We start from the raw sequence: 12517 nt of genomic DNA on the forward strand, positions 1-12517 counted from the left end.
TAGGCAATTTTAACAACAGTCTTTTGGGGTTTTGTGTCAGCGGGCACACAGATAATTATTTCTGAATATAGGCATCTGATTCTGAATTTATCTAAATCTGCAGTAAGAGTTAAGAGTTTTCACTTTTACCCAGCGCACTCTACAATCTTTTCTTCATAGCGTACAAGTGAGAATTGAATTATAGCCCAATAGGACAGCTTAGATTCTGAACCATAAACCTACAGCAAGAAGTGGATTCCTAACTAAATTCTTTACATTGCAAAATAGATCTGGTCCAGATTACAGTAAAAAGAACTGAATACATATTACATGGTTAAAATATTACCAATTATAATTTCCAAATGCATATTCACATGTTTATTTAATTTGTAAACAAGCTATTCTTAGGGTTTTAAGTAGGTTTTTTTTTTAGGTAGCATAGAAACTTTATGTTTATATGTTGCTTATAACCTGTTGCTTATCTTGCAGTGCATGCTGGGCAGTGTCCAGGTGATTCTGAAGATCCGCTCTTTGAGCAGCTTTGGATGCTTCTGCTGAAAGTAGCAATTCAGTTTTTGCTTTTACCTGAAAGACAAGTTGTATTTCACTAAATCACCTGTTTTACCACAGCTCATTTTAAGTTTTTTTTGTACTTATCACTAAGTTTAATAGTAAAATTAGTAGTTTTCATGTGCAAAAAAAAAAAAAAAGATATTTTCAAGGTTTAGAAAAACAGCAGGATTTTAAGTCACAGTTACTTTTTACTTTGAGCTAAAAAAACAGACAAACAAAAAAAAATACCACCAGTCTCACTCATCTTCTATTCTTGTAAAATATTTTTACTTACTTAACAAGGAACAATAGGATAGACGTACTGCATTCACACCCATGCACACCTTGATTAACCTCAGACTACACGCACATTTAAGGGCCTCCAAAATTTTTAAAAGCAAAAAGAATAAGAAGCAACAAAAATACGCTTCCACAAGCATACTTTCTCTGGTACTATCTGCCTGTTAGGGACCAACCTCCCCTCCTTCCAAAATACTCGGCAAACAAAACTTAGAAGGTGAGTATGAATGGTGTTGGTGCACAGAGGCAATATTCAGGGTCACCTGCTACCGTATTTTACTGGTTTTCTCCCTAATAGAAATGCTACTTCTCTGAAGACTGCAAGGAAGCTCACACCATTGCCTTAAAAAACAGTTGCAACACTCCATAGATCATTCAGGTCTATAGATTATTCTAATGTCTCAGTGAAAAAACAGCTCAGACAGTGTAGCGAAGCCATTAAATCATCATAAAGCTACATGTGAAGAAGTTCCTAGACCTGTTTGGAAACTGAGTAACACTAATTCAAAAACCACCACAATATATTAATCCAACACCAACAATACTAGCTGCTTTGGGATAGCTCAACATAATTATCAGCTTTTCTCTTAACTTAATAGCAGGAGAGTCCACATTGAGTCCATACTGGGGAATTTCCTTTTTTAGTAAATTAAACTGACAAGGAAGTGGCCCACAGCTTTTTTATTTTTGACAAAAGTCACCAGCACAGGAAATTTCTAGGCAACAACAATATCTTAGTGACTTGACAGACCTATACTCTGGTGTAGAGAATCCAGGACTGATTCTGATTAAGAGCAGGGTTTTGGATGGCTAATCATCACAAATACAAGAGATGCTGGAGAATAGATTTTCACAAATCAGCTGTGAACTATGAGGGTTTTTTAATTAAAAAAATCAACAACAAAAACAATATAGACAAAACCAGCAACAAAAAAACCAACACTTGTCATCTATTGCTATTCTGAATCCACTTACATTTTCCTCAATTTTACCTGCCTTATTCTACTTCATTTGGTTGTTAGTAGAAGCATGCATTTTTTTCCAAATTGCTATGTATGTTCTCTGGAGAGAATACAGAGATCACAAGCACTATTTATTATCACCAGACAGTATAGAGTTCCATTACCTGTATATCAAGTTGTGAAACTTTCTCCTTACTTTCATTTAGCTGGCTGGTTAGTTCAGTGATGTTTGCTTCCAGGGAGAGCACACGATCTTGAGCAGCTCTGAGATGTGCCTTTTGCTCCTGCACTTGCTCATGCAAATTCTCTTGGGCTTGTTTATGACTTTCTGATTGATTCTTCAGCTTCTCTGTCAGCTGAGTCACCTGCAGTGAAAAAAAAAAAAATGAGGTAATTAGAAGAGAAGACTGGAACAGCATGTCCAAGGAAGTCAAAAACTTTTTGAATTTTAGCGTGTCTTGTCACGGCTTTGGAGACTCAACACTATCACATTTCTTTTTCTGAACTATGACAGTAAAGCTATATTGTACACAATACCAGAGCTTAAACAGGTTATCAGTTAAAAATGGAAGTAAAAGGGATTTGTCAATTTGGCCTTGCTGTAACAAAACCAAAATATTGAGGAGATAACAGAGGTAGGCTAAACTGAATTTTGGTGTTGAAAGCAGGAATTAAACTTCTTTTAAAAATAAGATAAACAAACATGCATATGTATCCAAAAATTATTTGTAAGCACATATTACTAGCATATCTACATAAAAGAAACATCTAGGAATTCCTTCCCTGATGCTGATAGCAAGGAAGTCACCAAAACACAAGTCCTGTGAAATTTACAGTAAGATATTTAAAGCAGCGGAGAAACAGCAAAGTACAGAATATATTAATGTCATGTGTGATAAGACAGGAAAAAAGGAAACATGATTCAATAATGCGAATGAGAGAAAAGAAGCAGGTCTGTGAGTACTTACCTGTATTTGCAATGCATGGTTTTTCTCTTGTAGCTGGTTAAGAACTGCAGTTTCTCCTTCACCAGCTTGAATTTTTGCATATAAGTCCTCTCTTTCCTTTTCTAGCAGAGAAATGTTGTCTTTGCTTTTTTGAAGCAAAGCCTCAAGATTTTGAATTTTTTGGTCCTTATCTCCAATTTGTCGTAGCACTTGCTCCAAATCATTCTAGAAAATCACATAATAGCCTCCTTAATTATAGGGAACTTAGAAGTTATTCCTAATGCATAAAATGTTGGATAAATTTATTAAACACTCTCTGTCTATTCTGTTCTAGATTTACAAGTTTGTTTATTGAAATTAGTATAAGTCACATAAGTCATTTTAGAGAGAAAACATATTTTAACTAATGAAATCCTGAAATACACTTTCACGTGAGGATACATAACTATGTTACCTGGGCTTCTCGTAGTTTTGCTGTAGTATTTTGCTGAAGTGTCTGCTGTTCCTGGTGCTGCTGTTTTGCCTTCTCTAATTGATGCTGCAACTCTGTGGAATTTGCTGCTTTTTCCTTTAGCTGAAAAAACCAAACAAACAAACAAAACAGACTAATGAGTGAAGAAGCACCATTCAGTATGCCAGTAGTGCTCAATGTTCATTCAAATGCTAAAACATTTTACTCTAAACATTAATATTTGAAAACTAGTATAAAAATAAGTGTGTAACGCTAGTTAAATAATCAAAATCTAACCAAAGCATTCATCACTATTAATAGGTGAGAATCTATATCACAAGTGAGAACTACAAAACAATTATCAGACATACAGGTATTTTAGCTCTCAAAAATCTAAAACAAACAAGATTTTTAGTATGTTTTTTCCAACAGCTGTTAAGATGTGACGTGACTGATAATACAGATACCTGTAAAACAACATTATTATTACTATTATTAGCAGTTTTAGTGGCAACTTCAGTTTTGCAACCTTTCCACTTCTATACTGGTCAAGGCTTTGCAAATTAGCTACAGAAAAGCTTTAAAGCTCTGATAACATACCACTCAGATACTTGGCCAATCCCCAAACAGGCAGCAGAAAATCAGCAACATATACAAGATGCTCATTAAAACAAAAATTAATAAAACAAGTTATTTCTGCCCATCTCCCTCACATAGGTTATTAACTATCATGACCTGCTGTGTCACGTTCACTTTTTCTTCACATAGGGCTTTATCTCACAAACATATCTACACGTAAAAGTTTACCCGTAGAAGCTTAGGTGCACCTACGTCTTTTTTACACAATATCCTTAGACAAAGCTCCTAAGTGCAAAAAACACATCTTTTGTTCATCTGCAAAGCACCATGAACATTCATGCATCTGATAAACATTTAGCCTTAGAAAACCTGTAATGCAAGTGGCATTTAGGCAGATTTTGACAATTTGACTGCAAGCCTTTAACAGTGTTAGTCAAAAAAAAATTCCCATAAGGACAAACTTTATAAACTGCAACATCACAAGTGTATACAGGCTACTACCAGAACAAGACCAAACTAGAGTCTGGATAAAAGGCCCTACCTGCTCTTCAGCACGAGAAAGTTTTAATTGCAGATCAGCCACCTGCTGCTCTTTGTCCATCAGTTTCTCACTAGACAGCTGCCTCTGTTCCTTGAGCCGCCCGTGTGCTTCCCCTAGCTGGTGTTCTGTTTCTAGAAGTTTACTGTGCAACTGCCAAAAAAAAAAAAAAAAAGTCATCCATTTTTTCAGCCATTCTTTAGTCAACAGCATTGTATTCTATACTCACAGAAGTCATGTATGCACATCATACACCTCAGAAACACAAATCATGTTAAAGAACAACATCACCTGCACAATCATGAACATATATACAAAAAGAAAAAGTAGGTTGGAGTGACCCAGAAACATCCTTGTTTACCTATGGAAGCCCTTCAATACGAGTTACAGAGATTTAACAGAAATACGAAGAGGGCAATCTTTCAAAGACATAAGGATTACCATGTAAAATAGCAATACTTAGAGCAACTTCATCTGACACAGCGCACTCCCTCACTCCTGCAGATCCAGCAGCTGAAGGACCACGCCTTTACCTGCTTCACTGGCTGCCACAGTATACTGTTCCTCATTGCTAGACTAATAAGAGTGTGATTTTTAGCTTGATCTGGCTATATCAATGGTATTCATTCTCTGCGGAGATGATGTATGAACCTTCAATGCAGGGTACACAGTAATTTTGGTGCCTTGTACCCCAGCACCTCCCAACAGTGAAGAGTAAGTAAAGCATGCGCTCCTCCAGCTGGACATAAGCCTGCCTTACAATTTTTTCAGTCATCAAAAACAGTACTGGACCACCATCAAAGTGCAAGGATGGCCTTTTACAATATACAGTTACAAAAATTTCTCTCCATAAAATCAGCTTTTCTTCTATATGAAACTGTCACTATAGGCCCTGGGTTACCTCCTGCCTACTTCTACATGAACGCATTCACGGACACACAAATGAACTTTCAACTCAACGCAAAAATGGATCAGGCCTCACAACACAGCAAAAACTTTCTACAGGTATGTAGGATGAATAAAGCTTGCTTCCCTATGAATTTATTGTCCAAGACCCTTGAATCATTTACCTTGTTACTTCAGGTCCTTCCTTCAATATCCCTGAATCTTTCTCACGCTTTCATCAAATCCCTACTATTATCTAGGCAAAAGGCAGCACAATCTTGTTGCTCACTGCAAGCTACCACTTGTTGACCAGCTGGCTGCCTAGCAGGACAGAAAAAGGAATAGTGGTTTTGATAACATTAAATCTTCCCCCCCCGGCACTGAGGGAGTGAGGCATGAACATAACCCTCTCTCCTTTACCCCAGCTGCCTGTTTCCACAAGAATTTAACACTGAAGAACCTAACACTGAAGACCTTTTGGCCACCTGTCAAAATCTGGCTGAAGTTATCAAACAATGCAAAAGATACAGGGAATGAAGACAAGGAAAAAAAATTTGTCTCTATGCCTTATTTTCTTATTAAACCAAGCTAAACAATTTGCTTTTATGTCCACAACCACAAAAACTGTGAATGAAAAGCTGTTTGGCATTTGGCCGAGATGCTGATTGTTAACTATGACTGCACAGTTAAGAAAGAGGTAGGAGAAGGAGAAGGACAGGGTAAGGAAAGAGACCATAATTTCTCCTCCATTAATCAAGAATGTGAGTCTTTTTCCACAAGAATCACTGAATTATTAATACTTCTTCCACACTAAAAATACAAATAAGAGATGGAGGAAAAAATCTAATGAAGAAAGGGTGCAACAAGATAACTATTACAACTATTCATGGCTATGTTGATACTAGCAGAGAATATTTGTAAAAGGGGAAATCAAGAAACATTTTACAAAAGTCACTTTTATTACAGGCACAATTATTTTGAAGGACTTTAAGATTGACTTTAAGTAAACAGAACCATAAAATAGGATTAACCTATGTTACAGAACACAAAAATCACAAAAAAAAAATATTTACATTCAAAGATACAATCAAGTAGATTCAAATTTTCTTAACAACAACAGGATTTATCTGTAATTAACATTTCTTCAAGACTGAAGGAGTCCATATTTCTTGTGTTACCCTCTCCCTGTTGCTGTGCTGGAACCAACACTATGATTAAAGTTTCCTTCCATTGTGAAGATCACTTCTTTTATGTCACCCAAATTCTAAAACATACAAATTCAGCCACACATGCATCTGTTCAAACGAATTTTGAGAAGATGGCAAGGATTCTTTGAAAATGTGGTTTGACTAAACAACTATGCATATACCTTTATAAGCAGCATTCATTGTGTCAACACAAGCTATTGGACTAGATGCATAAAAAGATAATTCCATTAAAGTATTAAGTGAACAAATACCAGACATCTAGTCTTTTCATGACAATAGTAACTGAACTCTCGTTTCGAGGGAGAGAGAGGAAGAGAAGTTTTTGATTGGCTTTAATTTTATTTTATACCACTTTTTCTTCCTCCATTATTGTTTCACAATACAATTCTAAAACACATCCTGAGATCCAGCAGCTTGTTCAGGTTTTCTTGCTTGGACTGTCTTCCTTCCCAACGGTATCTCTAGCAAATGTGTGATGCCTCCATTTCCTTTCACAGGAATTCATTCAGCAATGCTTTATTCACCTTCCTCCTCCATTACTTTCACACTCCAAAAATCCTTCCTGAAAATGCCCTCTCAGGCTGAAAGCAGATTTCAGCTCAGCCTCTCGGCTGTGCTTCTGAAACTTGCATACATGTTGCCTAGGCAGAGTGAGGCAGTTTCACCAAGTGAGGATTCCTAAGCAGACAACTAATATAATTATCTCCCCTCCCCCTGACAGAAGACTGATAGGAGAAGACAAGTCATTTTGGGGATGTAATACCTACATAAATTAAGTTTTGCCAAGCCACAGTTCTTCCAAGATAAACTGTACACGCGCAGCCGGCAACTTAATCTATTTCAGACTTGACAAAGGGTTGAGAATTGAGAAACACTCACTTTAAAACTAAAAAGCTTTACTGAGAGATTAAAATTAAGTACGTCACACTAACAAAAAAAAACCAGATTGTTTTTTCCATCTTAGGTTTGGACATGATTCCTGATGCACAAATATTTCTCCAGTTTAACACATTACTGCCCAAGACACTAGACAAAACAGAGTTTAACCAGCTTCAAATGTCGGTATGCTCAATGTTACAGGAAACTCCTGCTTCCACAACTCATTGGACTCAGCAGAACAATACATGAACAGTGAGGGGAACATAACACTCCGAGTGTTCTCATAGCTATCAGCAACATAAATAGATGATGTTTGTGGAGAGACATAAAGGAAGCAATATTAAGACTTATATTATCCCTGCTTTTCACACTAACTACTCACTAGTCCATTTTAAAGCAAGTTAAGCATTGTTCATTTCTAATGTAAAACAAAGATTCACTTTTCTCAAACATCCTATAGAACAATAAAATTACCACTAGAAGTGAAACTACTTCTGATACACTACCTGAATTTGTTTTTCTCATACCCTGAATTCATTATAGCTCCACTCCAGCTACCTTACTGAACCAGAATAAATAACCTTGTTAATTTCTTAGGATTTGCCTATCACCATATTTGTCATGGAAACTCAATATTCTGTGTTGCCCTCTCATTTGACAATACTTCCCTTATTTCAGAGAATGCATCAACAAAAAAAGGGGAGGGAAAAAATTGTAGGTTGAAAGAAGAGTTCATTTAACACAGTAAGGTAAAGACAGTGGATGAAAAATCTGCCTCAGATCAGCTAAAGCCTTTTTTATTCACATAAAAAAAAAGAGCTCAACTCAGAGCTACAAAGTTTACGCTTATTCAACCTTAATTTTTAAAACTGAAAGTATAAAGACAATTTTACAGAGGAGTTTCAGATAGAACAGAAGTAGTAAGATGTTTCCCTCTCAGAAAAGGGGGAATTATACTACAGATACACTAGCCTTCTGAGAAATAAAAATGTGGAATAGTCATTATAAGTGTAGATCTTGCTGAGTTTGATTGTGGCACAGGGGTACAACTATGTTCATTTGCCCCTGACAAGAGTACGGACCTACTAAAAAGATTCAGACATAGCGACATACAAACACCAAAGTTTCTATACTCTTATCACTCTTCTTTTTGCCTGTTCTTTTCTTTACTCCTCTAAGAGAAAGAGGCAATTGTATTTCATTCTCTGCAGTGTTAGGAAGAATGCTTTATATTTATTAAAATACCAGTCAGCTTTATATTTATTCAAATATAAGTACTGGTTAGTTACTCCCCTTCAATAAGGAAATGCAAACACATGTGCATAAAAAAATATGCATGTACAGTTCAAAAAACCCTAATGGGATAGCTTAAGGAACCATCCCAATAGGATGGTCTAAGAGGTTTAAGGAACCTTACCTGACTGAGCTCGCTTTGGAGCTGCAGGCCATGCTGCTCTTTTTCCTCCCTCTGCTGCTGGAGCTGTTTACACTCCGCCTTGAGATGCTGGTACTTTGTCTCTACTTCCGACAACTCTTCTTTAAGTTTCTGGCATGCTTCCCCCTTCTCTCCTAGCTCTGTCTGTAATCTCTGTATCGAGGCTTCAGATGCAGACAGCTTTGCCTGAAGCTGTTGGCAGTCCAGGTCTTTCTGGTGAAAGCTTGCCTGCACGTTCTTCTTACTCACAGATACTTCATTGTGTTTTTCTTCTAGCTGAGTGTAGTCCTGTTCCTTCTTCAGCAGCTTCTCAGTCAGACTCTATGAAAAGAGTTACACAGTAATTCAAGTGCAATTCTGCTTACAGCTGTTCAATGCGTTATTCAAATTTCTTCTCAAGTGCTGATGCTGAACAGTGAAGAACTTGCTCAAAAACATTAGTCAAGGAAATAACGATCTCTATTTTGTATTATACAAGTTAATTCTGGAGCCCATACAGCACACTGTTTCACTTGGAAATACTATTTTTCATATTCTCACATAAATCCACTTCCTCTTACTGAGACAACCACACAAACTCTATTTCTGTATCCTGAAGACGAATTTGCTTTCCCTCAGTGTTCAAATTCTAGGTCATTACAACTGCATTTGCTTGGGGAAAAGCTGAAATAGTAATTTGAGTTATTAGTATACAGAAAAAAGTTTTCAAGCACCACTGTCTTTCACACAATTCCCTAAGCAACAATATTTGTGGTTTAATTCCTGTATAATCCTGTGCAGTCATCATGATGGTTATTTTTAGAAGTATCCTAATTTTGCCCTGTCACTATACTTACAGTATGATCTGCTATCCAAATTATGGAAGAGAGTCTTTGAAAACTAATAAAATCTGTGATGTTGATAAATCACAGTACGAAACACTCATGATTTAACCTTCATTTTAGATGATGTTTTTACATTTTAATTCATACCGTCTAATTTCCTTGCACACAAATCAGCTCAAAAAGGATGGTTGTTTTGAGTTTGAAAATAATAAAAATTGAGATTCCCTAAAGGAAAGATATGAACACAGCTGAGTGTCGGATCTTTCTTATCACAATTACAACAGTAAATATTGCAGGGTTTAAGGTCATATGATCAAATTTACATGCTGAGAAAAAAATACTTGGAAAAAAAAATAGTTAGAGATCATTTTCAGCTATTACATAATGCTTTTTACCAAATTTCATAAACTAATCAAAACTATATTCAGATAGAAATTAAATATCTTCATGGACTATATATAATTCCAGAAAGTTTAGGTTTTCCCCTAAGCTTAGCTGAGGCACTAACTAGAATTACAGAGATCTCCTGTTCAAGCAGGACAAAGAAGCTATGAGAGCCATATCAATTTTCCAGTGGCACTTTTTCAAGCACAGAAATACAGTTGCAAAGGGGCCCTGGTCATCATCTAAACCAGGTAATTCATTCCAACTTCTTGAAATGTACCAGCAGGTTCCATTTATCGCAACATCTTACTGATATCTACCTCAGCAGAGAATTACTATGCACACCTTTTCAATGCTTGTGTTCTTCCTGCAATTTAAGTGACTACTGTATTCTCTAGTGACCCTTTCAATGAAAATACAGAAAAATAAAGAACACATCTAGCATGTCAGCCTGAAAAAATGCCAATTTTTTGGGGTCAGTCTTATGTATCAAAACTTCAGACAGTTCTGCAGCTCTGAAATAACACTGTTCCAAAGATAAGAGAGTTAGTCCTGCAATTCTAGCTATGCCAAGCATTTTAAAAGCCCACTTCTGTGCAGGAGCCAGGGATGAAACCTGTTTTGACAGAAGAAAAAGCTGTAAAATTATTCAAATAATTTAAACAGTTTTGTTCTTTAAAGATTTTAACAAATTATTACTATATTGGTCATTATAAACAATATACAGGCACTTCTATTTTACAGTCGTGATAAAATAAACAGAAGACTGTATATTTAAAAAGAGAGGCTAAAACACAAGCAACCTTGCAAATGACAACTCTAGCAGTCCAGCAACCCATGTGAGAATGAATATAATGAATGCCCTACATGTCCCTTTACAAGAATATAGACTTTCTAAAGCATACAACTTAGCCAAAAATTCTGGCTCAAGACTAAAGTTTGGCTATTTTAGTAGTACTTTATATATATACTACTTTAGTAGTACATTTTGGAATGCTTCTTGAAAAATAAAACAACTTGTTGCTGTTACAAGAATGCAGAAGTTTATATATGTGCATATATATAATGCAGGAATAGAGTACATAAAGAACATACTGAGGTCAGGTGTCATCTTTATCCTCCTCAAGCCAGTGGCAAGGCTCCCACTGCTTTTAGGAAAGGTTTCACCCTCAGAATGTAAAAAAAGTTGCAATTCCCTTTTCGTTAAAGAGAAGTGGCCAGGCAGCATTTGTCCTGAAACGTGTTCCTGAAATATCAACACACTGCAGCACCTGAAGTTCATCATAGCTGGGCAAGTTAGAGCTCTGGTAGTAATATTACTACTACTTCATAACTAGATCCACACGTCACATGTAGAACTGCTATGACCTACTTTGTGAAGAGTCAGTGTAGAGCACTTACTTAAATTTTCAAGTAGAGTTGGGGTAGGGAGGAAAGAAAAAAGAAAGAGAAACAATTAACATTGTCTTGAAGCAGACTGAGACTCTGGGAAGCTTTCAGGAATGCGATGTAAAACAAAAAAAAAGGAGCAAAGCCTCTTCACCATCACCTTACAAGCTACCCAAAGGACAGCCAAGAGCAGCAAAGCCTCTCCACCATCACCTTCCAAGCTATCCAAAGGACAGCCAAGAGCAGCAAAGCCTCTTCACCATCACCTTACAAGCTATCCAAAGGACAGCCAAGAGCAGCAAGGCCTCTTCACCATCACCTTACAAGCCATCCAAAGGACAGCCAAGAGCAGCAGCAGCTACACATGGCTGGAGATGTCACTCCACATCCTGCACTACCCTTCTCTCTTCCTCCCTGATCTGATGAGCAATACAGCAATGAATACCAGCATTGAAAGACACTGCCCCTGATAGCTGAACACCTTCTACAGTCACGAATGGCCAGACAGAGCTGCTTTCACAAGAGAAGAGCTGGTTTGCCCAACAGCCTGCTACCTCCGTGCGTGACTGAAGCCCACAGCAGGCTCAAGGCCACAGAGCTGCCAAGCTATAGTCATTCAGGTTACATCAGTGGACCAGCAAAGTGTCCTGCCTGGATGCATGTCCCAGTTGCATCCCAGATATATAAAATGACATGGGGGCAACACACGAGCCACCTCTCTTTCCCCAAGCCTTGATTTCCATAGCAAAAAAAAAAGAGACAGCAGTTACAGCACTTAACAAAGAGCCCTGAGCCTTAAAGCTCACAAGATACAAGGGGGAATACCAGACTGATCCCTTCTTTTATAACAGCTCCTTGGAAAAATACACTTAATACATGTTAGTAGTGACAGCGGCCAGGCATTGAAGAATGAACTCTGTGGTCACCAAATTTCAGAATAGTTATGGCACCAGAAGGTTGTAAACTAAGCACTTTTCTCTGTAGATAATGCATTACAGTTTTCCTAAAAGAAAACAAACAAAAAACCCCACATGCAATGGGTTCAGAATTACATCAAGTCTTACACTTCAGGGAATACACTAGGTTTTCACACATTAAATCTCTTCTGGGCTACGGGCCATTACTGGCCTTTGCAAGGCAAGCCAAGCCCCATAATTACAGTGCTTTATAAACGAAGGAAAGGCAGTTCCTGCTGGTCTCAGAGA

General features: G+C 37.2%; 1 protein-coding gene across 3 annotated transcripts in view; it reads right to left on the minus strand.

Moving 5' to 3' along the window:
• The window catches only part of EEA1 (early endosome antigen 1), a 70032-nt gene that overhangs the window by 20706 nt on the left and 36809 nt on the right, over positions 1-12517 (minus strand). For all 3 annotated transcript variants that reach the window (XM_086750239.1, XM_086750229.1, XM_086750248.1), the window contains 6 exons: positions 8698-9036; positions 4312-4461; positions 3195-3314; positions 2762-2965; positions 1958-2158; positions 451-564 (listed from right to left, as the gene is read on the minus strand). In XM_086750239.1, the coding sequence (XP_086606365.1) occupies positions 451-564; positions 1958-2158; positions 2762-2965; positions 3195-3314; positions 4312-4461; positions 8698-9036 (1128 nt within the window). The remainder of the gene's footprint in view (positions 1-450; positions 565-1957; positions 2159-2761; positions 2966-3194; positions 3315-4311; positions 4462-8697; positions 9037-12517) is intronic.

The sequence above is a fragment of the Chlamydotis macqueenii genome, chromosome 1 (genome assembly GCF_036417535.1).
Source record: "Chlamydotis macqueenii isolate bChlMac1 chromosome 1, bChlMac1.mat, whole genome shotgun sequence".
NCBI classification, from domain to species: Eukaryota; Metazoa; Chordata; class Aves; order Otidiformes; family Otididae; genus Chlamydotis; species Chlamydotis macqueenii.